The 27,278-nt window shown below is 32.6% G+C and overlaps 1 protein-coding gene across 4 annotated transcripts; it reads right to left on the reverse strand.

The window, feature by feature from the left end:
* Nucleotides 1-103: 103 nt before the first annotated feature.
* On the reverse strand, nucleotides 104-27,278 carry LOC109065785 (nuclear receptor coactivator 7-like). 4 transcript variants are annotated; one of them, XM_042746139.1, is made up of 16 exons: nucleotides 26,835-27,278; nucleotides 25,992-26,061; nucleotides 22,233-22,375; nucleotides 17,193-17,263; nucleotides 16,997-17,104; nucleotides 16,835-16,924; nucleotides 15,373-15,498; nucleotides 13,065-13,249; nucleotides 11,159-11,844; nucleotides 9,769-9,940; nucleotides 6,541-6,688; nucleotides 6,338-6,460; nucleotides 5,470-5,622; nucleotides 5,283-5,378; nucleotides 2,562-2,635; nucleotides 104-1,242 (listed from the first exon to the last, which is right to left on the reverse strand). In XM_042746139.1, the coding sequence occupies exons 2-16, from the start codon at nucleotides 26,027-26,029 to the stop codon at nucleotides 1,107-1,109; spliced, it is 2,349 nt and encodes a 782-aa protein (XP_042602073.1). In that variant the 5' UTR covers nucleotides 26,030-26,061; nucleotides 26,835-27,278; the 3' UTR covers nucleotides 104-1,106. The 4 variants fall into 4 exon arrangements, with proteins under 4 accessions (XP_042602073.1, XP_042602074.1, XP_042602071.1 ...); XM_042746140.1 differs by having other exon boundaries at nucleotides 11,159-11,811; nucleotides 17,193-17,269; XM_042746137.1 differs by having other exon boundaries at nucleotides 17,193-17,269.

Genomic DNA, 27,278 nt, shown 5'->3' on the forward strand with positions numbered 1-27,278 from the left:
AAGGTTCATAATTGTTTGTATGAGTTCTTAATGTGAAGTGATAAGTATTAAAATATTTACATTAAATATATATTCAATCAATGAAACTCGAGTCATTGACCTCTTCATTTATTGCATTTATTTGGTTCACGTTCAAACACAGAAATACACAATAAATATGACATTCACTGGATACCATACACAACTGGACAGTGTTTGAAATCAGAGACAGTTTGAAACAATTGTAAACTTTTTTTTTTTTTTCACTAATGGACCATGAATGCGGTTAGTAAATGCCCACAGATGCCGTCTAGTAGTGAAATGGGTGCATCTGTTCACAATTAATCACGTAATAATCGTGCTACCGCATAACAGGAAGTGACATCAGTCAGTGATTGCATACACAAACCCACAGTGAAGTGGTGAACCTGATTTGCTAGAAACTTGACTCGGTTAATGAAATCAGGCGTGCGATTACCATAGTGTTCACGAGTAATACTGGCATAATTTCAAGTGCTTCCCTTTCGAACGAACTAGAAAAGGTCCCTAAAACATCACAAAACAGCAAAACAATCATCACGTAGGAATATGACTATATGTCACCTCCAATATTTATATATATACTCAGATAAAAAAAGAAAAAAACGAAAAATAAGAACTGGAGAACAAGCCAAATAAAATGCTTTGGTCAACAAAACCAATTTGTGGACATAGTGGCATTGTGAAAATATGAATGTGAAAATACACCAACTAAACACCACGATGTAAACAAAAATTACGTTTTGAGAGACTTGCCTCAAAGCGAAAGATTTGGCCACCGAATACGTCTTCGGCTTTGAATCGCTTCCCGAATATCATACACAGTCCTTGCCATTCACATACATGTATGTGTGTTTATATATTGGTTATATTTCAGCAGGAGAACATATTGCATGCTGGGATAGCTGTGGGCGGCATTGCTGCCACAAACTTCTCTCTCCGTGCTCAGACCCGGAGAAACCAAGTAAAACCATGTCGGTCAGATTCACACGAACAGCCTTGTACATTTCGGGATAAAGCGTCAAGTAGACATCAAGTCATCATGCCGTGAGCGTGGCGTGGGTATGTTAGCGTGTGGACGTTTGCTTTCATTCGAAGGACCACACTTCCAGGTTTTGGATGGTGAAGTCCTGTTTGGAGGATAGTGGCAGGTTGTTGAAGGTGGAGCATTTGGACGTGGTGCCGTGGTAAAGGTCAGCATCCAGCCACAGGCCCAGGTGACCCCTGGAAGACGCACAGTTGAGCGTTAAACACGCAGCAGTGAAAGATGCATGTATGGCACAGAGCTGGGTAGATTATTTACAAATTGCAATCCGTTACTGATTCCAAATTCAGGGATGCAAACAGGTAAGGGAGAGGACATTGCATGCTCCACGTGGAATTTCTTTAAAGATATTTGCTTTACATGCTCATTTGTAGTTACTTTAAGGTATTTATTTTTTAAATATTTTTTATTACCTTGTATGTTCAAAACTGTTATTTTTCACACACACACAAAAAAGTTTTTTAACATCTTGTTGCAACATTTTACAAAAATCAATACAGAATATATTTATTCAAAATCCCATAATATAAAAAATGCAATTAAGTCAATATTGTCTGATTAGACGGCAATGCTGACGTAAAACGCAAAATGTTTGCACTCTTCACCTCAGACCTCAAATACATAATATATTAGCCTTTTTAGACAGTTTTTGAAGTAAAGAGTAAAGAAAATACTATACAAAACCTACTGTTACAAACTTATTTACCCTTGTTTGTGAGTTTAATGGAAAGCTTATAATTAATTAAATCATAATTTTAAAATTAATAATTTTAAAATAACATCAATCAAAATAAAACACACACACACACAAAAAGAAACATTTTATCTGTTTACCTCCATGTCATGTGACCGTTAACCAATGTTAATGAACCATTAACATTCAAATGTTGATACTTAATTATTAAATTATTTGTTTTAAAATCTCAGGGGTACTTTAAGCAAATATATTAGTTTGGGAATTCCTAATAATAAGAAATGCATTTTAATGTATTTGAAAGACAAAAGCCTTCCAAAGACAGTAATACATAGTTAAAAATAACCAACTGAGTGATAATTCAAATAAAAATGAATGTGTTCATTAGTAGTTGATGCAATGTTGAAACACTTCTTAAACCTGAAATGATTTTTGTAAATCAGTGGTCAATATGCTCCTCTTCATTATTAAAATATACATTAACTAATATGTACAGGCAAGCAGGAGCCCAGAATAAACGCAACGTGCAAAGTTTGACGTTAAGCGTTTTTGCATATAGAATAAACTGTCTACAGCTCTTTTATATCATTGACTTTGTCCATTAAGCTACATTACGTGTTTTATTTATGATGATTATCTATGGGAGGAAAATGTTTAACGTGCAATTTAACCTTCTTATTACGAGTATTTTAAGATTTAATTTAATCTAATTACAAGAACTTAATTTTTGGAATCTGATTACGTAATCCAGATTACATGTAATCAGTTACTACCCAGCTCACATCATCATGTTCCTGAACTCACCCTCCTCCGCCGATCTGAAGGGAATCCGTGTTTCCTTTCACAAAGTATGAGTTTTCACCCATCCAGCGGTAAACCTGAAGACATGGAGCGTCATAAACGACACATTGATTTTCTGTGATGATGTGTAACGTCAAAGACGCTATACAAATAAAGGTAAATTGAATTAACTAAAGACAAACATCAAGACAAACTACAGCTGTCACTTTAAAGTATTGAGGCCTCATGCTGTTTGAATACTTAATCTGATCAGACATTTAAAGTTGGAAATAATTTAAGGTCCTATCACATTGAGCGCGATTAAGCGATGCAAATGTACACCACAATGACGTTCTTGAATCAAAACAATAGATCTCTATGAAGCTATTCATACAGGTCGCGATCAATTGTGGCTCAACAAAGTAGATTTTAGATCAGTGTGTTGATATTTTTTGCTAGGGACCTTTTGATTGAGTCGAGATTCATGCTCTGGTGGGTTACTGGTTACTACACAGTTGCTAACATTTTCTAAATGGTTGCTAGGGCATTACTTAACGGTTCCTATGGTCCTCTAAGTAATTTATAGGTTGTTACCAGGATATTCTGGGTGGCTGTCTGTCTGTTGCAAAGGTGTTCTGATTGGTTGACAGGACATTGGCAGCAGTTGCTGACATATTCTGAGTGGTTGTAAAGACTGTGTGGTTGCCAATGTTCTCTAAGTAGTTTCTAAGGTGTTGCTAGGCAGTTGCTAAGGTGTTCTAGGTGGTTGCCTGATGGTTGAAAAGGTGTTCTGATTGGTTGACAGGACATTGGCAACAGTTGTTGACACATTCTGAGTGGTTGTTAAGAACTGTGTGGTTGCCAATGTTCTCTAAGTGGTTTCTAAGGTGTTGCTAGGCAGTTGCTAAGGTGTTCTAGGTTGTTGCCTGATGGTTGCAATGGTGTTCTGATTGGTTGACAGGACATTGGCAACAGTTGCTGACACATTCTGAGTGGTTGTTAAGACTGTGTGGTTGCCAATGTTCTCTAAGTGGTTTCTAAGGTGTTGCTAGGCAGTTGCTAAGGTGTTCTAGGTGGTTGCCTGACGGTTGAAAAGGTGTTCTGATTGGTTGACAGGACATTGGCAGCAGTCGCTGACACATTTTGAGTGGTTGTTAAGACTGTGTGGTTGCCAATGTTCTCTAAGTGGTTTCTAAGGTGTTGCTAGGCAGTTGCTAAGGTGTTCTAGGTGGTTGCCTGACGGTTGCAACGGTGTTCTGATTGGTTTGACAGGACATTGGCAACAGTTGTTGACATATTCTGAGTGGTTGTTAAGACTGTGTGGTTGCCAATGTTCTCTAAGTGGTTTCTAAGGTGTATGCTAGGCAGTTGCTAGGTGTTCTAGGTGGTTGCCTGATGGTTGCAACAGTGTTCTGATTGGTTGACAGGACATTGGCAACAGTTGCTGACACATTCTGAGTGGTTGTTAAGACTGTGTGGTTGCCAATGTTCTCTAAGTGGTTTTCTAAGGTGTTGCTAGGCAGTTGCTAAGGTGTTCTAGGTGGTTGCCTGATGGTTGCAACGGTATTCTGATTGGTTGACAGGACATTGGCAAACAGTTGCTGACACATTCTGAGTGGTTGTTAAGACTGTGTGGTTGCCAATGTTTCTCTAAGTGGTTTCTAAGGTGTTGCTAGGCAGTTGCTAAGGTGTTCTAGGTGGTTGCCTGATGGTTGAAAAGGTGTGGGGTTCTGATTGGTTGACAGGACATTGGCAGCAGTTGCTGACATATTCTGAGTGGTTGTTAAGACTGTGTGTTTGCCAATGTTCTCTAAGTGGTTTCTAAGGTGTAGCTAGGCAGTTGCTATGGTGTTCTAGGTGGTTGCCTGATGGTTGAAAAGGTGTTCTGATTGGTTGACAGGACATTGGCAGCAGTTGCTGACATTTTCTGAGTGGTTGTTAAGACTGTGTGTTTGCCAATGTTCTCTAAGTGGTTTTTCTAAGGTGTTGCTAGGCAGTTGCTAAGGTGTTCTAGGTGGTTGCCTGATGGTTGAAAAGGTGTTCTGATTGGTTGACAGGACATTGGCAGCAGTCGCTGACATATTCTGAGTGGTTGTAAAGACTGTGTGGTTGCCAATGTTCTCTAAGTAGTTTCTAAGGTGTTGCTAGGCAGTTGCTAAGGTGTTCTAGGTTGTTGCCTGGCAGTTGCAAAGGTGTTCTGATTGGTTGACAGGACATTGGCAGCAGTTGCTGACATATTCTGAGTGGTTGTAAAGACTGCTTGGTTGCCAATTTTCTCTAAGTGGTTTCTAAGGTGTTCCTAGTCAGTTGCTAAGGTGTTCTAGGTGGTTGCCTGATGGTTGAAAAGGTGTTCTGATTGGTTGACAGGACATTGGCAGCAGTCGCTGACATTGAGTGGTTGTTAAGACTGTGTGGTTGGCAATGTTCTCTAAGTGGTTTCTAGAGTGTTGCTAGGCAGTTGCTAAGGTGGTTTCTAAGCTGTTGCTAGGCAGCTGTGTTCTGATTGGTTGCTCAGACGTTGCCAAGCAGTTCCAAAGATGTTCTGAGTGGTTGCCAAGGCTTTGCTATGTGGTTTCTAATGTGTTAGAAGGCAGTAGGTATTTTGGGTGGTGTTCTGATTGGTTGCCAGGACATTGTCAAGCACTTGCTAAGACGTCTGAGTGGTTGATAAGGCATTAATTTGTGGTTGCTAAGGCGTTTGTAAACAATTCTGTCCCCTAAAGTCCATGTAGGTCAGAAACACACCTTGATCTCTGGGCAGAAGCTGTAGAGGAAGGTCTCTCCTGTCCCATAATAGTGCTCACTCAGTCGGAAAGGGTGAGTGGAAAACGCCCCAAAAATCTGCAGGAGAAAATGATGAGTTTTTTAACATGGGAACACCAGTTTCATCAGTCGGTCACAGTACCAACAGCGGTCACAGTAGTGCATGCACCTGGTTGTCCATGTCTTTGATGACCATCAGCACAGGGCAGTCCAGCTCCATCAGGTTCCTATACAGGGTTTTCAGGCTGGTTCCGTGTACCACCGTACTGTAGACCAGGCGCCACGGATAGCCCTGAACACGGGCCGGCAAACGAGTGGACAACTGCAGAAGAAAGCGTCATACAAATCACAATGATCACCATTTATTAGGGGTGTGATGGTACACGTATTAACACCGGACATTTTTGGTACGGGTTTTTCGGTTCAGGTCGCATTTTTCCCACGAAAATCAGACAATAAATGATGTTTTGATGCTGCGTGACAGATCGCTGTATAGCCGTCTCAGTTCTATCATCAGTGCGGAGCGCAAGCGCAATCGTCCCTTTACCTTTACTACTACTTTTAACACAAAATAAACATGAATGAACATCTCACCCCTCATGTAATCGCTCAATCAGTGTTTCGACCCCGGAAACACATCATTTAAACATTTCGCTTGTAGACAAAATGTAACGTAGCATTTCATTTACATCAGGCAAGTCATCCGTGTCTACAATTCGTTATCTGAAGTCTAGAGAAGAGCATTTTGAGAAGTATTAGACTACATACTGATTATATTTTACTTTACCTGTTAGTGATGTCTTAATCATTTAACGTATGTTTAAATAAATCTTTTTTGAAAAAGTTATGACAGCCGCTGTGTAAATTATTATATTTGAGCAACAAATAAAAAATTGCATAATTTAGAAGTGAATTTAGAAGTGCAATTTACATGTTTTAATTTGAGTGTTAATTATTATAGCTAAAAATCAATGGTAATTGGATAATGTAATGTTTTTTATGTGAACTATCCCTTTAAAGTAGCAAAAAATGCAGACCTTCTCAATGTGCGTGTCTTCCAGAAGAGCGCTGGGGTCCATCAGCACAGGAAGAAGATCTAGAGGTTCCTCGTCCTCGAAGCTGAAGCTCTGGCGTCTCTTGGCCTCATTAATCGTGATGATCTGATGACAAAAAACAAACCAAGCTTTCATATTTATCTTATTCTTTTGGGTGCTTCTCACAAGAGTCGCATGATCCTCACCTCCCAGCTGCGAGGAATCGGGTCACTGAAGAAGTTATCGATCATGGTGAGCTCGTCTTTCTCCACGACCACGAAGCCCTGCTCCTGAGCGTCTTTCCCATAAGTGTCTGGAGACCACTGGATGAAGAACGAGTACAGGTGGTCCACTCTTTGAAGAAACAGCAGGAAGGTTTGGTTGGTGTACATTAAATTGCATATTATATTGTAGGTGCTCATTTTAAACGGTTAACTGACAGTAAGAACTTTAACCGATTAATACAATCAGTAAAACGATTTAAAAAGCTATTTAATTGTTTTTTTTGTTTGTTTTTTCAGTAATTTATCAAAATATTTTAAACCGGCTGCTGCATGGTAGGGCTGTCAAAACGGCTGAAAAAATAAATTCTAATTTTGTACTTAACACAACTATCTTTGAAAAAAGTGCATAATCTTTAAATTAATATTTATAAACAATATATAGTTAATTAAGTTGCTTTAACAATTACAATAATAAACGGCATAGTTTAATACAAAGGACTGAAAACCAATCACAAAAAGTATCTTTTACATTTAAAAACATGAGATGCAGTGGAATGGGAAAAACCAGCATAAAGTCTTGAGACATGTTTTTTAAAAGTTGAACTTATGGCTTTCTAAACATGCAGCTCTCTTGTGCGAGACGCGGGAGCTACGGTGAAAGATGTCCCTGTAGAAAATGTGATAAATATGCGTTCTTGGTTTCAGTTTTGACATAAACAACATGTTTTTTTAAAAGTTGAGAAAGTTTTTGCATTCGAATGTGGATTTTTATTTTAAATCCGACGAATATTCGAAATTCGAATTTGTTTTTGACAGCACTACTGCATGGATAAAATACACGACGTGTATGAATTAAAACTGTGATTTTGAGAGAAAAAAAAACATCGCATTTTATTATTACATTCATAAATGGACCTCAAGCCGATGCAAAATGTTTACAAACATTATAAACACTATAAACATAGTTAGGCTAGGCTATTTTAGTTCCCGACACTCCACACCAAATCCTTTCAATTTAACAGTATTCAGAAAATAACAAGAATGAAGAATATAAAAAGCCAGACTATATAAATGACAATTTGCAACGATGTATTCACAATGTATTTGAGTGCCGAAATGTTATTTATTATGTAAACCTTGTTTTGTACTTCACTCATGTTCCAATAACCAAGTAAAACAAATTGTGTTTGGAATAACATCACGGTGGTACGGTAATAACACTTAATAGCACAGATTATTTAAACTGAGCAGCAGTGCGTTTTTTCCATATGTTTGGCTGACTGTATTTTATTTTGATAATGAACAGGCTGCATTGTCATGTTAGCAACGCTTGAATTTTTTCCTTCTTATAGTGGAAACAACTACTACTTCTATTCAAAACCTGAAAATGGTTTGCATTTATTTGTGTACATTAACAATAAAAGTAAAATCTTTGTGCTTTTGTAAAATAAAGAAAAATAGGATGCCGCTTTCTTGGTTTCCTTGCACGCAGCACAAAAATTAACATTTTTTTCTTTCATTTTGTTAATTTATTAAGTAAAAATCTTGTATAGGCCTATTTATTCATTATATATAGCCTAGCTTTATGATGTTTTTCCTCGCTCGCAGAAGCACTGCAAATGCATGATGTGGTGTGACCAAATAAATCCTCATGTTCTGTTGTTTGCTGTTTTTGCACATGTAAAATTAATCCCTTAAAAACTATTTTCGGCATTTTTATCGCGCCACATACACTTATCCTTTATAATTTATTTAAATTTATGTTTTAATTTAGTATGCTTTCTGTTGATTTGTTTAATCTAATATAAAATAAAAATAGATTTATTTATGTATATATATATTTATTATATGTCAAAAGTTTGGAAACATTACTATTTTTAATGTTTTTGAAAGAAGTCTCTTCTGCTCATCAAGCCTGCATTTATTTGATCAAAAATACAGAAAAAAAAGAGTAATATTGTGAAATATTATTACAACTTAAAATAATAGTTTTCTATTTGAATATACTTTAAAAAAATAATTTATTCCTGTGATGCAAAGCTGAATTTTCAGCATCATTACTCCAGCCTTCAGTGTCACATGTAACATCCAGTCTATCACATGATCATTTAGAAATCATTCTAATATTCTGATTTATTATGAGTGTTGGAAAACAGTTCTGCTGTCTAATATATTTGATGAATAAAAGGTTAAAAAAGAACTGCATTTATTCAAAAAAGAAAAAAAAATTCTAATAATATATAATCTAATAATATATTTTCTTTATCACTTTTTTTATCAATTTAACACATCCTTGCTGAATAAAAGTATTGATTTTATTTAAAAAGAAAGAAAAAAACATTACTGACCCCAAACTACTGACCAGTAGTGTATATTGTTATTACAAAATATTTATATTTTAAAAACATAGCTTCTTTCTTTTTTTTTTTTTTTTTTACTTTTTATTCATCAAAGTATCCTAAAAAAGTATCACATGATCTGAAAAAAATATTAAGCAGCAGAACTGTTTCCAACTTTGATAATGAATCATCATATTAGAATGATTTCTAAAGGATCATGTGATAATGATCCTAAAAATTCAGCTTTGCATCACAGAAATAAATGATAATTTAAAGTATAATACATTTTTAAAAAAATTGTTTTAAATTGTAATAATATATCACAATATTACTTTTTTTCTGTATTTTTGATCATATAAATGCAGGCTTGATGAGCAGAAGAAACTTCTTTTTCAAAACATTTAAAAATAGTAATGTTTCCAAACTTTTGACCTGTACTGTATATATATATATAAAATAAAAAAAAAATAGTTTACATCATATATATATATATATATATGTGTGTGTGTATATATATATGATATATATATATATATATATATATATATATATATAAATGTTTATATATTAAATGTATTTATATATAATATAAAATATAAGAATATGAATATATAAATGTTAATATTTAAAAAATATATAATGTATGTGTGTGTATTTATATATGCATAATAAATATACACAATATACACACAAATATACACAAACATATATAATGTAAACAAAAACTTTTATTTTGGATGCGATTAATCGCGATTAATCATTTGACAGCACTAATTTAAAATAATCTCGTCGTTTAACAGTTTATAATCGGTTAACAACCAGTTAGGAGAAATAACCAAAATGAACATCCCTGGTAGGAACCCATTCATACCTCTCTTGAGGCACAGCAAACCAATATTCTGGTTGCCGCCCCCTGCCAGTGTACGAGTAGGCGGGGCTAGATGTCCGACCAGCGGCAAAGGACTTCCTCATTGGCTTCCCCACCTTAAAGCAGAGGAACATGGGCGGAGCTTTGCTCTTTTCTTCGTTGGACAGCAGCATATCTGTAAATCAGATCAGATACCAGCTCTGAACATCCAGTCTCCTGGCCTCATTAGTTGTGATGATCTAGAAAAAAAAATTGCCAAAAAACCCCCCGTTCTGCACTATTTAGGAGACACATTAAGTGCACAAGGGACAGAAGCATCATGTTGACTCTGCCGCAGGGCCATATGGGAAATTACGCAAGTGTTCAGCCTCTGTTTGTTTTTCCAATGTCACTATCAGCTTCTGCTGAGAGGCCTGATAAACCCTCATCTGTTAAACATACGAGCGCGAACACGAGACCTCTGCTCCAAAACCTAGTGCACTGCCTACAAAGAGAGCATTTTAGGAAATCAGACGTTTTCAACACATCAACAAATTTTAAATAATAAATCTAAAAATAAAATAAAATATAAACATTAAGTGAAAAACTTGAAAACCTGAAAAAAAAAAATAATGGAAATGTTGCTGGCAACTAACTGAATTAAAATAAGCTTAAGCTGAAGAACTAAAATTAAAAGATATATAAATTAAAGCTAAATAAAAAAAAAAAATGAAACCTTATTTAATATAATTTTGGATTCCGTTATAATGGCAGCTAACTGTTGCAAGTTAAAATTACTTTAAATTACTAATTGAAACTTAAAACAAATTAAAACCATTTACAAAATGAATTTAAAAAAATAATAATAAAAAAAGATAAAAGCACACTTTAAAATTATTAAAATTCAACTTAAATAAATAAAAACTAGTGCTGTCACACACTTAATCATATCCAAAATAAGTTTTTCTTTACATAATATGTGTGTATATTATGTATATATAAAAACAAACACATGATTGAATATATTTAAGAAAAATAAATTTATCTATTAAATGTATTTATATATAATAAAAAAATAAGAATATTTTCAAGATATATACACTGTGTGTGTGTATTTATATATACATAATAAATATACACAACACACACAAACATATTAAAACTTTTATTTTGGATGTGATTAATCACGATTAATCATTGACAGCACTAATAAAAACAAATACAATAAAAAAACAAAAATATTAATAAATACTATAACTGAATACAAACCGTACTAAACTAAAACTGTCACTTACTTCAGGTGGGATGTCGTCTATGTAGACAGCAGGCAGCTCACTAATGTTAGAAACTGCATGCTTGAAAACAGTCCTTCGCTGTGATTGGCCGGTCAGTCCTGTCAATCACACAGACTCACCTTCGATTGGTCTCTGCATTCTTTTTAGCAGCCATGACTTCATCTCGGCCTCATTGGCCCGTCTGTGCAGCTCCGCTTCAGAAAGCTGTGCGTCTGAGTTTGGTCCCTTATTATCCTCAACATTTGGTCCAGGCGAACTACTACATTTCCCAGAGTCCTCTAGGGTCGCCTTTGCTTTTTGGTCGCTTGCGGTCATCTCGATTGCAGAGACTCCATTTACTAACGTTTCGCCCCTTGTTTTGGTTTCTTCGTTCACTTCTGTGGTAGCTTCCTTCCAATCATGCACCAGTGCCGTGGGTTGAGACTGTAGCAGCTCTGCGTTGTCATCTGTGGATCGGTTGTGAAGGCCTTCGTCCTCGTCTTCCTCGGTGCGATAAGACGTCACGGATTGGTCCGTTGGCGTCTTTCTTTGCTCCTGTAGTGGCGCCCCCTCCTGGCCGGAGCAGGTGGTGTTAGACTCGCTCTGCAGCAGGTCTAGTTCGGTGAAACCTTCGTCCGACGGCGATTTGTCAGCGATCTGGCAACTTGATATCTCAGAGACAGCCGTTTCGATATCGTCTAACACGATTGGCCGGTTGGGCGCACCGAGAGCTTCGTAACGACTAAAGGGGTTCAGATCTCGCTCGGAGGGAAGCTCCTCCCACTCGCCTGGCCTGTATAATGGACAGAGATCCCGGGGTTCATCACTACCGCCGACAACAGCGGCCATCATCATCATCATGAGGGTGGAGATGGTGAAATTAAAGAGAAAAACAAACAAAACATCCCAAATGAACAAACTCAAGACTCAACTGAACAAAACAGAAATATGACAAAACTTAAGATAAATGTGATTTTTGGAGTCAAAGCTGAACCAAAATGGAATGAGTAAAAAAATAATTAAAAAGGTGATTTGCATCAATAATTTTGATTCATCCTTCAGTTTGTGAGAATGAACAAAAATGTATTGACAATTGTAGTCTACAGGGGAAAATTGCAGCATGGTGAATAAATGCTTGAAATATGCTACTATCACACTATTTATAAAATATGAACTTACACATAACATTTAAATAGCTCATTTTGTCATTAAGCCTTTTCTGTAAATGTGTGGTTAAAGTAAAAATAAATAAATAATTTAATTAATTAATACATAAGGTAAAGTAGGAAAAAAAAGTTAAATAAATAAATAAATAATGCATTTTTAAAAAATAAAATAAATACAGAAAATAAATAAAATTACATTCACATAAATTAAATAAAGTGACAAAATAAAAATAAAATAAGTTAAATCAAAATAAATTAGTTAAATTACATTTCAATAAATTAATATATGTAATAAACAAAATAAATGAGTTAGAATAAAATAAATAAGTTAGAATAAAATAAATAAGTTAGAATAAATTAAATGATATCAAAAATAATTAAGTTAAATTTAAATAAATAAAATAGAAGAAATAAAATACATACAATTTTAAAAAAGAGAGGAAATAAAAAAGTTAAATAAATTAGTTAAAAATAAATTAAATGAAAATAAAATAAAAAAAAAAGTAAATAAATACATTTCATTTTAACAAACAATACAAAACAACTGGATTGTTATTGGTCATTCAGCATATTAAAATATTAAACACTAAATTAATTTAATTTTAACCGTGGACCCATAAATAAAAAAAAAATAAAAAAACAGGACCCGGCTGCTCATAGATTACATAATAAGAGTCCTACTGGTATATAATCAAATCTTAATGGAGCTAAAACAAAATTTTGTTGCCGTCCCCAAACAAAACCTGCAGCTTGTTTCTAGTGGTAAACACAAGCACATAATCATTTAAATAAAATGTTTAAAAAAAACCCATAACCAACACAGAGGGGGTTTTCTAAGACCACAACAAAACACATAAACACAGAGGAGTCTGTTGCTTACGACGGCAGCGCGTCCTTGAGCTTCATACGGGACACGTCATCATACAGGGCCACAGACAGCACCTCCTCCATGGGACAGATGAGACCGTACTCCTCACAGCCGTTCTCGATCACCAGCGGGTCAGATTTGTGCGGGTCAAACATGATGTTGTTGGGTGTTATAATCATCACTCCTCCCACAACTCCCTGCAGAGATCCCAGATACCTCAATTAAAGCTGAGATGCGTCTTTTCTGCATCGTGGAAATCGCTATAATGAGTAAAAATTTGGCCTGGGACAATAAATCGTTGCATCGCGAATCGAGTAATTATCCTGCATCGATTCTGAGGTTTTCTGGATTCATCGCGATTCTCTCCTGAATCGATTCTGAGCTTAGTTTTTAACTAGTGCTGTTAAAATCCACTGGTCAGAGGATGTAGGAGCAGTGTTTTTCACTGTATCCTATCAGTGTCGCATTACAAGTAACGCAAGTTGTGTAATCAGATTACTTTTTCAAGTAACTAGTAAAGTAATGCATTACTTTTAAATTCACAAGAAAACATCTTAGCTACTTTTTTTCAAATAAGTAACACAAGTTGCATTTATTCACTACTGGCTGAGGCACATTAATTTCACTTTTGGTGTGAAAGGGCCTTTACAGTTGCCAAAAATACAACTTTTGGGTTTTTTGTTATTAAAAATAAATAAGCAAGTCCAGCCCAAGTGACAAAAAGTAACAAAAAAAGTAACGCAATGCACTGCTTTCCATAAAAGTAACTATGTAATGCAATTAGTTACTTTTTTATGGAGTAATGCAATATTCTAATGCACTTCTTTTAAAAGTAACTTTCAGCAACACTGTATTCGGTTCAGGTATGACGGTTTTCTTTAAAAAAAAAAAAAAAAAAAATTTTAATTTTTATTCTTTTTTTTGTTATTATTATTGTTATTTTTAAATCATTTAAATAGCTAGGATTATCAGCTGTATGAAAAGTGACTAGGTTTGGTTTTTCGACCATTGAAATACACAATTTGTGCAGCAAAATTTGCCCATGGAGCCGCATTGAGATGCCCATATCTCATGAAATAAACCATATAGGGCCTTCAAAATAAAGATGACAAACAAAAAGTTCGTTAAGAACCAAAATCTAAATGGATATTGCAATATCTTTAATACTTCTTGAGTTACAGGCATGCAAACTTTGAAGAAAGAACGTTTTTGCACTCAGACGGGTGTTTTCTAGGCGATTGTTTTGATAGAAGGAAACAAGATACGTTTCTATTTTCAACATTATTTGTTCTTCAGACCTTCCTCTTTAAAATACAAAAACTATCATCTGCGTGCCAAGTGACTCACATTTGGTTTCTGACCACTGAAAATGTGTATAATTTACTCATTGAGCAACACTGAAATCCCCATATCTCTGAACCATACCAGGGCCTTAAAAGAAATGCTTGTTAAGAACCATCATCTAAAAGGATATTAAGACATCTTCATGAGTTACAGGCATGCAAACTTTGGGCAAAAAACTTAAAAAGTGCTTTTTCTTCATTTTTGAATGGTCACCATTGGCGTATAATGCAACAAAGATTGCTAAAGTCAACATATTTGACTAATAGAGCTACAAATATCTGTGTAAAAATAACAATGATGCTTCCATCTTTCTAAATTAATTTTTTACCGCCTTGTAATTTGGCTCTGAATCTCAGGTGAAAATTGCCATTTTGATCGCCCTCGACAAAATAGTGGAATACTCAGGTTAAAAAAAAAAAGCACAGTTCTATAATGTACTTAAAGTGCTCTATTTTCGTGCACTATTTTTGTACTTAATATACAAAAGTACTTAAGATAAACTTAAGTGTACTCAACTGTGCTATTTTGGGACACCATGAATATGAACTAAAATGAGCTTTTAACACACTGTCTCTGTATTTAAAAAAAATATTTAGTCACCACTTGTAGTACACTTGAGTGTATGACAGATGGGTTCAAGTGTACTACACGCGGTAATTAAATACATTTTTTTAAACACAGACACAGTATGTTAAAAAGCTCATTTTAGTTCATATTCATGGTGTCCCACAGTTGAGTACACTTAAGTTTATCTTAAGAAGCACTAAAGAATCATTCTTAGTATATCAAGTACAAAAATAGAGCACTTTAAGTACATTATAGAAGTGTAATTTTTTATTTTAAGCTGGGGATACATCTGTGACACTTAATATTTGGCTTCCATCTCTATTTATGTTCGTCTCTCTTCAGAAAAAAATAAACTAAATCAGAAATCTGAGCGGGGGAAGTTTGTGAAACAGCATCATGTAAGGCTCACCATGCCATCAGTGAAGTACTTGCAGCTCATCTTGAGGAATTTGACGGTGACCGGACTCTCGTCTTCAGAGAGAGGTGACGTCTCTCTGCGCACGGGCCGTCCGGACCTGCAGCTGGACTCACTGTCCTGTCAGACGGAGATATATCAGAGATCTGAAACTCATTCATTATTCATGACGCTTCTTATCCCTGCATTTGTCAACAATACAGCAGAACAAATCCACAGTTCAGCACTAACTCCTCAGAATGAAGTGCACTGGAGATTTAAGAGCTCCACCAGTAGTACATGATTGTTAGTGTCCAGTTATGAAATTCTGGGTTCGGAGGAAACTGCAGGAGGTTTGTGATCAGATGAAAAGCTAATAATTCTAAAAGTGTGAAATGAAAACAAATGGTTTTAAAATAAAAACAATCAGAATAAAACAAATATTTTATTTGTGCCTGTCATGTGAACATTAACTGACATCAGAAAAACTGTGTGAATTTATTAAACAATTTATTGAACTTTGAGATATTAACTTAAAATCTTAGGGGAACTTCAAGAAAGTAATTTAGGTCAAAAATGGTTTAATCACTGAATGTCTGAGTATCATTGAAATACTATGATTTTTTAAATTTTTTATTATTTATTATTTTTTATTATTTTATTTTATTAGTTATTTATTTGTTTTTAATTTTCTATTTTCATTTTGATTTTTATATTTTAGTGATTCTTTTTGTCATTTTTTTTTTTTTTTAGTTTCATTAGGGTTAATTGAAATAAAGCTGAAATAAAATAAAATATAAAAAAATATGATAAAAAATGTAATTTAAAATGCAAAAATGTACAATTAAAGTTGAAAAAGTACAACTAAAATTTTTAATAAAAAAAACAGAAAAATAAAAATGAAAAAAGGCACAGAACAAAATGAATAAAACTCAAATTAAAACTAAAACTTAAAATAAAAAAACCTAAATAATACCTTTTAGAACATCAAGTTAAATTAAGTGAAGATGAGAAATATTTCCTTTGCAAGTAGCCGAAATAAAATAAAATTTATATAAAATGTTAATTAAAATTATTTGATTTTGAGAAATATTTCCTTAAGTTAATTAAAGTTAAAATTTAAAATAAATAAAATAAAATTTAAAAATATTATTTTATATTAATATTATAAGAAGTTAAAATTTCTTTTTAGTTTTATTTAAGTATTATATCAATGGTTGCTGTATATTATAAATGTTGTTTAATGATAAGTGTATTAATTTTTTGCAATCTGATGAATAATGATAAAGTATTAAATCAAAAATACTGTATACTCTCAACCTACTTACAAAATAAACATTTGTAATCATGAAGTTTGACTCGTGAAAGCACTGATGCACACAGTTTGTATTGTTGAGGATGTGCTTCATGCCGGAGGTGTTTCTGTGCTTCATGGCTGTGTATTTAAGAGAAAAAAAGGCCATCTGAAGCGTCTCACCTTCAGCTCCTTCTCTGTCGACTCGGCCGCTGTGAGATGATGCTCAGACGAACCGCGCTCTGATTGGTCCACATCAGGGACGAACAGTTTCTGAGCAGCAAACGAAATGTTAGGCTTTAGGTGTTCCTGAATCACTGATCAGACAGCAGGAGAGAGCCTCACCTGTCCAGGTACCACGCTGTGAGAGTAGAGACGGTTCAGCTGCACCAGTTTGTTCGGCGTGATGTTGAACTTCAGAGCGATGCTGTTCAGAGTGTCCTTCGGTCCGACCTGATCATCCACACATTCAGAGACATGCATCAAATACAAGCAGCTCACTGCTGAGATGAGCGGCGTTTATACAGCGAGACGAACTCACGGTGAACTCCGCGGTTCCCGGAGGTCTGCTTCTCTCTCTCTTGATCTGGCTGCATGATGTACTGTTGTCATCTGAAACTAAATCACAGAACAATTACTGCTTGCTGAGAAAAACACTGAACAAAATGTAAACGATACATTCATTGTGCAGTGTAGAGAGTGTCATTAATCATAACGGAAGTAAGAGCGGCAGCTTTTGAAGTGATATTGTGATATGTAATTTATACAAGAAAGATACATTGTTTGTTTTTGATAGTGTGTTTTATTATTTATGAAGTTGATCACTATCGTCTAATGTTCTGTTTCCGACCTAGATTCAATTGAAAGGCAAATCACCTAACAACTCGTAATATATCTCAAGCATTTTATTTAATAGTTTCTTTAATCTGAGCGGTACAAGACTTGGCTACTTTTCCTAAGTTTGCCGCCTGAACACACACAAAAAATGCACTCAATTTAGATATTTTAATAGTATTTTGGCGATATTAATGTTCTTTTTTCTACAATTTTAATCTAAAACTTATAGGTTAAGTTCATTACAATAATGGTTTATAGATTTCAGCCTATAAACAGCCACTGAGTACTACAGTCAAATAGTGTATATTGATTACTTTTTATATTTTTATACCACCATATGTCAGCAGATGCCACCAAAGTCATCAAATTTGTAGGTTTTGGCTGTCTGAACTTATTGGAATGATTTTTTATTTATTTATTAATTTTTTATTATTATTATTATTATTTTTTTACTGTTGTAAAATAAATATTAAATATAACAAAAAATAAGATTATTTTACATAGAAATCTGTTACTTTTGGAGGTAAATAAATATAAAATAAAAAAAATCAATTTTTTTTTTAACTACAATAAAAGAAATATTAAATATAACAAAAAATGTAATATTTTAAATTATGATTTGTTTTTTTTAGAGTTATGTTAATTTTAGATGTAAATTTAATATAAAATATAATTTAAAAAATTTGTTTTTTAAATAATTTGTTTTTTATATTAAGTAAAAGATATATATTAAATATTATACATTAAAAATCTGTTACTTTTAGAGGTAAATAAATAAAAAAAACACAAAGAAAATCACAAATAAATTTACTTTTTTTACTAAAGTAAAATAAATATTAAATAACAAAAAATGAATATTTTACATTAAAAATCTGTTACTTTTAGAGGTAAATAAATGAAAAGAAAACAACAAAAAATTGCATAAATTGACCCTTTTTATTTTATCAAAGATAGTGATATGACATTTATTTAAAAAAAAAAAACAAATGAGATCACATATGAGACCTGTGTGCCCAAACTTGTCCATGATCAACCAATTAAGAGCTGCTACATGAAAGATGAATGAGGGTTAAGGAGTCAAATATTGCCTCATAATGCGAAGGATAATTTCTGTCATTGATCAGAAGGTGTTCCTAATTATTTTTAAGTAGAAGCACGAGAGCTCCTAAAAAACACAAAGTCCTTAAGAATGTTACTTTACCTTTAAAAAACTAATTGCAAATGTTAATGTAAAGTATAAACTATTAAATATAAATCTACAAATCACGCAATACTGTACCACTAAATAAGAAGTGTTTTTAATCAGAGACAATTACTTATCATTCTCATGTTTTATTAAATCATACTTTCATTTTACTAATCAATATTTTTGTTTGTTTTAATTTGGCCAGAATTGCAGGGTGCTGTCTTGATATCCATGAAGGTTTCGAGAAAATACGAAATAGTTAAAGTTAAATGTTATAATAGATTATAAAGGGGTTTATAATTAAATACATCCGAAATGTTATCTAAAATGACCATTATTACCCCCCCAACCCCGAAAAAATGTAATATGACGGAGGAAATGGATGTAAGTTAAATAATAATTTATAATTTTTTTATTTTTTTATTTTATAACGCAATTTAAAAAAAAAAAATATATATATAATATAATATAGAAATAATATTTTACAATTATTTACAAATTATTTTATAAATAAAATTCTCATTTCATTTAGTTTAATGTGATGTACTTAAATAATGAATAATACTAAAACTTAAATATAAATTTATAAAAACTATAAAAACACATAAAAAATAATAATAAAAAAGATGAATACACACAACACAATTCCTAAAACTTTAACAGAAATGAAAATGAAAACAGAAAACTAGAAATAAACTGAAAATATTAATAATAATAACTAATACTAATACTAACACTGGTGTGGTCTGATTTAAAAATAATGACTCTAATGAGGCTGTTCCACTGAATGAATGAATCAAAATGACTCAAATGAGTCAAATGACTCAATCACTCACCGAATCAGTTGGAGTGAAAATATGTGACTCAAAACCAAAAACTGTTAAAGTCTGTTAAACTGTAAAATATATTAAGTAGTAATTGGTTGTTCATATCAGTCTCTTTATTCTAAACTAAAATTGAAATATTGAATTTAAGTAATACTAGCTAAAATACAGCAGAAATAAAATAGAAATATTGGGGGGAGGGGACTTAAACAAATCAAAATTTGAAAGGCTGAAACACTACAATGACTAAAATTAAAACTAAAATATAAATAAATGACAAATGCACATAACAAAATTACTGAAATTAAAATTAAAATGAACTGAAAACATAAAAATTATATAAAAAATAAATAAAAACGACAAAAGAACATAAAAAGCATTCAAATGAAAATAGTGCAAACAAATTAAAAATGCAAATGTGTATAAAATTACTAACTGCAAATAAAATGAAAAACGAAATCATAAAATATTTAAAACGTAAAAAAGCAAAAGTACATACAATTTCTAAAACTTAAATGAAAATCATAAAAACATAAAAATATTTTTAAAAAATAAGACACTTGCATATAACAAAATTACTAATACTAAAAATGTAAATAAAATCTATATATAAAAAATAAAGCAAAAAAACTTACTAAAACAAAGTAAATAAATAAAAATGACAAAACAACAACATTAAAAACATTAAAAAACTGAAAACCTAAAAATAAAAGCGGATTCAGCATATTATTGAATATTATAACAGCTTATAAAAGCACTAAAACAGCACTGGTTCCCATCAACACCGACTGTACAGACGACTTTCAACACTCTCTGAAACTAAGACACAGCAACATACATGACCAAACACACACGCATGATATATTCATCACATCCGTCAAAAACACTGAACAATCAGCATCAACTGAAGCCTCCATAACTAGTGTCTTATTCACTATGGAGTGTGTTCTGGATGGTTTCTCACACTCTCCTGTCAATGTTCAGTCAGCGGGACTTTATTTTACTCGCCTGGGTCAGCGCTGTAACTTCCTTAACAAACAGTGTGTGACCTTTGACCCTCTTCCTGTCCGCTCCCGTCTGTTTGACTCGATAAATAACACACTCACAGCTCGGTTTAAAGTCTGTAATCGTCACAAACACGGTCATGTGAAATCTAAATCCTCTCTATTTACTGTCCTAATCAATATTCCAATATACTTCAGGTGATGGATTCATAATCTTGCATCAAAATGCCATAATTTGCTCGTGGGCCACATGGGCGGGGAAAATATTACTTAACAATAATGAATAAAAATAAACATTCAGGATCAAATCAAACCCTAATAATATAGATTAAATAAAATCTGTTTTAAATATTTCATGACATTTTATTTGACAAGGAAATTAAAATGAATAGGAAAAAAAATTCTGGTAAAAAATAATATATAAAAATGTAATAATAAAATAATAGAACTATATAAATGTTGAAATGAAATAGCTGAAATAAAGCTGAAAATTTTAACTTTAAATCTAAAAAATGTTGCCTTGGCGACGAACTGAAGTTGAAATACTACAAGGACTTAAATTAAAATGGAAAATAAATAAATAAAAACGACAAAAGCACATAACAAAATTACTAAAATTCAAATGAAAACATAAATTAAAAAAACTACTGCAAAAAAACGCTAAAACAAAATAAAAAATATTACTACTGTAAATTAAAAAAAAATTATAATAAGGAAAAAAAATAAAAATAGTAGCAGTAGTAATACTTTTTCAATATTATTAATATTACTAAATAAATATTGAAATAATAAACTAAGTTTTATATTAAAATAAAATAAAAAAATACTAAAATGTATTATAAATGAAAATAAGAAACTATAATAATAATAATAATAATAATTTAGTATTTAAGAAAAACAATCTAACACCGTGTGCTAACTACATGCGACGTGACGCTGCGACACGCGATAAAAGTTACGTTTTTCATGCTAATCAGAGGTTTTGTGCTAACTAGCCGTGACGGCGACACGTGAAATTTCTATTTTAGATACGGTTTCTATTTCCGAGCAACAACATACAAACTATATGACTATAAATATATATATATAATCCCAGGTGATTGTGCTTTATTCAAAGTTAAACTTGTGTCTGAATATCATTTCGTGTGACCTTATAGTAATACTGAAAGCAACAACAGATATGTTAATAAACGTAAGGTTTAATTTAGGTTTCTAAAGCATGCAGCGCCATCTGCTGCTCAGAACTAAGCTCAGAATCGACTCGAGAAAGAATCGCGACGCATTCGAAGAAAACGGCTGAATCATTTCTCGATTTGCGATGCATCGAAATATTTTCCCATCCTCGTTAGGACACATCAGAAAAATAGTGAAATTACAAAACTAATATTTAATTACTAATATACTAATATTTATTATTATTATGATAAACGAATATTTTTTATTATTAATTTATTCTACTTAAAACGTTAAACTATGCAGCTATTATTACGATGGATATCCGTAACACTAGCTTCTCTTCTGTTGAGCTTCTAATTACAAATATGGGAAGATTTTCGTAGGTTGTGTTCCCAAATGCAATTTAATTTAAACCTTTGTGATTTAATAATGATACTACTGGTTTTATTTTGATTAGGCTAATTCTGTAGCCCAATCAAAACTACAGTTGAATTTAGAAATTAGAATTTCCCCCCCTTCAAAAAAAAAAAAAAAAAGATTGTCTGGATGTTCACCTGATCTGTCAGTCCTCTCCTGAGATCGACCAATAGGAGCAGGCTCACAGATGACTGGCGTCTTGGATTCCAAATCTGATTGGCTCTGCTCAGCATCCGCCTTTTCTGATTGGCTCTGCTTCAGCTGCCGCTTCTTCTTCAGCCTGCGATCCAGAAAACACAAATGCAACATTATCAGCACCAACTGTGTCTCCCACAGATTCCTGACACTTGTCCTCTGCTGAGTGAATCAGATACAGAGAAACTGCAGTGGCCTGAGCCAAGATGGCCGAACAGGGCACAGATTTAACCACAAGCTCTCTTTACTGAATTCATTATATTATGAAATACAGATTTTGTTTATGTTTTTTCAGGAGAAATATGGCATGTCATGTTCTTAAGGTAAAGTGAGATTCACCCGTAACAGATGGACAGAGAAAGAGCGAGAGGGAAACCGGAGAAGAGGATTGTCTAATGGTGTAAGACAGCGAGGGGAAGCCGATCGATCAAACTGGAGACTCAGTGGAAGCTGAAGCCGCAGGAAAGACTGCTGCAGTGTCACACACACACACACACACACACACACACACACACACACACACACACACACACACACACACACATTCCTCTGCCAAGCTCACATCCCGTATCACAAATGACAGGAAACAGCTCATAACAGCATGTGATCCAGAGAGAGACACCAGACTGATGTCGATCTTCTGCTGTACAAAGATCACGCTACATCATAAAATCTCAAATCTGAAAAATTCTTACGGATTATAATACTAAAAAGTTTTGTATTATATTATAGCTAGTTTTATCAATATTTTGAATTAGCTTTTAATTTTATATTTTTTAAGTTTTATTTAATTTTAGTTTAAATCACGTCTCATCTCTTTTTTTTTAGCTTTTGGTTTTTGAAAATATTTCTTTATCTCATTATATCCCGTTACAAAATGTTAAAAACTCTGAAGTATTTTAATATTAAAATGTTTTGTATTATTTATATACAATTTTAATATTTATTAATATAGCTTTTATTATAATAGTCTTATTTTAATCTTAGTAATTTTCTTATGTGCCTTTGTCTTTTAAAAGCATTTCTTTATATTATAATATTTATATAATACATTCCAAAGTGAAATGTTTAAAAATATATATATATTTATATACTATTACAGTATTTATTAATATTTTGAATTAGCTTTTAAGTTTGTATTTTTTTTTAAGTTTTATTTAAATTTTAAGTTTTAGTTATTTTGTTATGTGCTTTTGTCATTTTTATCAGCTTTTTTAATTGTTTTTTTTTTAAAGGTATTTAAACTATTTCTTTATGCTACAATCTCAATACATCCCACAGTTAATATATATATTAAAAAAAAGTATTTTAATAGTAAAATGTTGTATTATTTATATATTACAGTATTTATTAATATTTAGTATTAGCTTTCTTTTTTTAGGTTTTATTTTAATTTTAGTTTACATTTTAGTAATTTGCTATGTGCTTTTGTCATTTTTATGAACTTATATATATATATATATATATTATATATATATATACACACACACACACACACACTACAGTCTCACAACAGAAATGTTAAAAAAAACTGACGTATTTTAACAGTAAAATGTTTTGTATTACTTATTTACTAATACATTAGTAAAATTTTAAATTAGCTTTTTATTTTTATTTTTTCTGCTTAATATAATTTCAGCTTTAGTGATTTGGTTATGTGCTTCCTCTTTTTATAAAGGTTTTTTTTCCATTTTTTTTTTTTATAGTTTTACTTCAGTTTTATTAATTTTACTACTTCATCTTAAACTTGCTTACTCCAGTTGGCTGCCAAGGCAATATTTCAAGTTTTCCATCTAATATTTACATTTCATTTTATTTCAATTACCGAAAATGAATTTTAATGGTTTTAGTTATCATGTGTATGGTATTTGCTATATGTATTGTTTTTTATGTCTTAATGTCGACTTTTGTAATAATTAAGACAGTAATAGCTATGGCACAACCAGAGACACAAAGCATCTCAACTCTGATTTTTTCAAAAAAAAAAAAAAAAAAGAAATTTTGTATGTCATTATAATGACATTAAATATCATAATTTGTAACTTTTTCCATAATTATGAATTAGTATCTCAAAACTGACTTTTCCTCATAATTCAAATTTTGTTTGCCATAATGTCTTTATATCATAATTTAAAACTTTTGTAATTATGAAATAGTATCTCATAATAACTTACGTTAGTGTCTCAAATGTTTTGACATTTTTCTCAAAATTGCAACTTTGTATGTCATAATTACGACTTCTTATATCAAAATTTAGCTTTTTTTCAAAACTTTGACTTCCTTCCTCAATTTCTTCAATACATTTTTGTCATAATTTTGGCTTAAGAAATAATTAAGACATAGTATCTCATAATCTTAACTTTTTATGTTAGAATATCAAATTTTTGACTTTTTTTCTCATCATTTCAATTTATATAAAAATTCTGCCTTTTTTTCATCATTTTGACTTGCATCATAATTATGACTCAGTATCTCATAATTTGGACTTTTTGTCTCATAATGTCGACTTTGTCAACTTGCATTATTATTTTGATTTGTTTTTTTTTAGATTGGAATTTTTGTCTCATAATGTCGACTTTGTCAACTTGCATCATAATTATGACTCAGTATCTCATAATTTGGACTTTTTGTCTCATAATGTCGACTTTGTCATCTTGCATCATAATTATGACTTAGTATCTCATAATTGGACTTTTTGTCTCATAATGTCGACTTTGTCAACTTGCATCATAATTATGACTCAGTATTTCATAATTTGGACTTTTTGTCTCATAATGTCGACTTTGTCATCTTGCATCATAATTATGACTTAGTATCTCATAATTGGACTTTTTGTCTCATAATGTCGACTTTGTCAACTTGCGTCATAATTATGACTCAGTATCTCATAATTGGACTTTTTGTCTCATAATGTCGACTTTGTCATCTTGCATCATAATTATGACTTAGTATCTCATAATTGGACTTTTTGTCTCATAATGTCGACTTTGTCAACTTGTGCCATAATTATGACTTAGTATCTCATAATTATGACTTTTTATGTCATACTTATTACAAAGTATTTCATAACTGTATTTATTTTGTGATAATGATTATAACTTTTCACACTAGCAACATGATCTACAGCTAAAGATAAAATATCTTAATCCTAAAATATCTCAATATTTTGACTTTCTGTCACAATTACGACTCACAACCGAGTCATGATGTCAGAATTATTGTACAGCATCTCAAAATGTGGACTTTTCCCCTTACAACTTCAACAGTATGTCATAATTATGACTTTTTATATCCAAAACTTAAGAGTTTTCCACATCATAATTAACTCATCATAACTCATCATAATTACGACTTGGTATCTCATAATGCTGACTTTTCCATCACAAGTTCCCTTTTTCTTAGGTCATAACTATGGTTTATCTCATAATTATGACTTTTAGTGTCAAACTTGTAACGTAGTATTGCATTATTGAGTTTTTTATGTCATCGTTATGAACTGCAAAGCATGATTTTGTTTCTTATGTCGCAGAAACGAGCTATTTCAGCAAAATCTGTGTTAGTTGAAATATCTTGTTCCTGAAACAGCATTATTAGTTCCTCTTTCGGATCGACGAACAGCGGCTTCAGCTCTTAATGTCTGCATTCGGCTCTCACTTCCCATCAAGTGCGTCCTGAGTTATTCTGATCCTTCATCATCTCACCTGGCGAAGTATCCAGGCCTCTTCTCGGTCTTCTCCATCGCGGCCTCTCCTTCCGTCTGAGCGTTCCTGTCTTCACAAAGACACAAAAAGGGAGGTGAATATCGGCCCCTAAATGCGTGCGCCCTTATCTTTAGCCGGGTCACGTAGAGGCTTGTTGCAATAACCCCAATTTCTTCAGCATCAGCTATCGATTCAGACTGGATCTAGCCAGGCTGAGCTTGTTTTTGGAGGTGTGTGAAGCCACTAGATGATATATCTTTATTGTTAAAACACTCATAAGTGTTCAGAACCTAACAAAGAGAGTGAGTGTTTGATTTGAGAGAAGCAGCATCTGATTACTAACCAATATCTCAAATCAATCCGGTCTGACAGACGCTTGGGTCACATGATGATGTGCAATATGTATGAACAGATGTCAATCAACGTTTCAGATCAATAAACAGAGAGGGAAAGCCGCGTTTATCACGTTAAACACGCAAAACGACGTCACGTGCATCACGTCACATGCACAACATCGCACGCAAGGATTTAAAGATGCTGGCAATAAAAACAAAAGATGACATCATGCACAACTTTATTTATCGTGATCGACATGCATGTTTATCATGTTACATATATATATATATATATATATATATAAATATATATATATATATATATATATATATATATATATATATATATATATATATATATATATTAACGGTTATATCAATTTATGTGTTTCTATATCAAAGCACAAAGACAATTCAATTCTATCGCATGTTGGGTTGAAAACAAATACAACACAAGAATCGGGTTCGGTAGGGATGACATGCACATGTGAGGAGAAACAAAACCCACCTAACGTTAAACAAACACTAATGTTAACGTTAACGTTACATCCCGGAGGATCCGGTAGCTTCCTTCACTTCTTCTTCCCTTTCAACCGCGTCAGTCGTCGAGCATATCAATAATCTTCTTATTCATGTGGTAAATGTGGATGGGAGTGTGTTATTGTTGATAATATAAACACACACATACGCTCCGAGCTAACAGGCTAAAGCTAAAGCTGTTAAAGTCGCTCTGTGTCGAGATTCAACGCGGATTCCGTTCGTTTCTGGAAATTTCGGTCACACCGACGGCTGTTTTTGGGGACTTTGACTCGTTTTATCTAGACTCGATCGGACTAAACGCTAGATGTGCGTGTTTGGGTTCGCGAATATAATTATTTATGTATTATTCGCGTCTGAATTTAAATGTCGAATTTCTCATAGGTCGAAGTCCTGTCTTGCCACGCCCACTTGT

This window comes from Cyprinus carpio, chromosome B20, assembly GCF_018340385.1.
Source record: "Cyprinus carpio isolate SPL01 chromosome B20, ASM1834038v1, whole genome shotgun sequence".
NCBI lineage: Eukaryota > Metazoa > Chordata > Actinopteri > Cypriniformes > Cyprinidae > Cyprinus > Cyprinus carpio.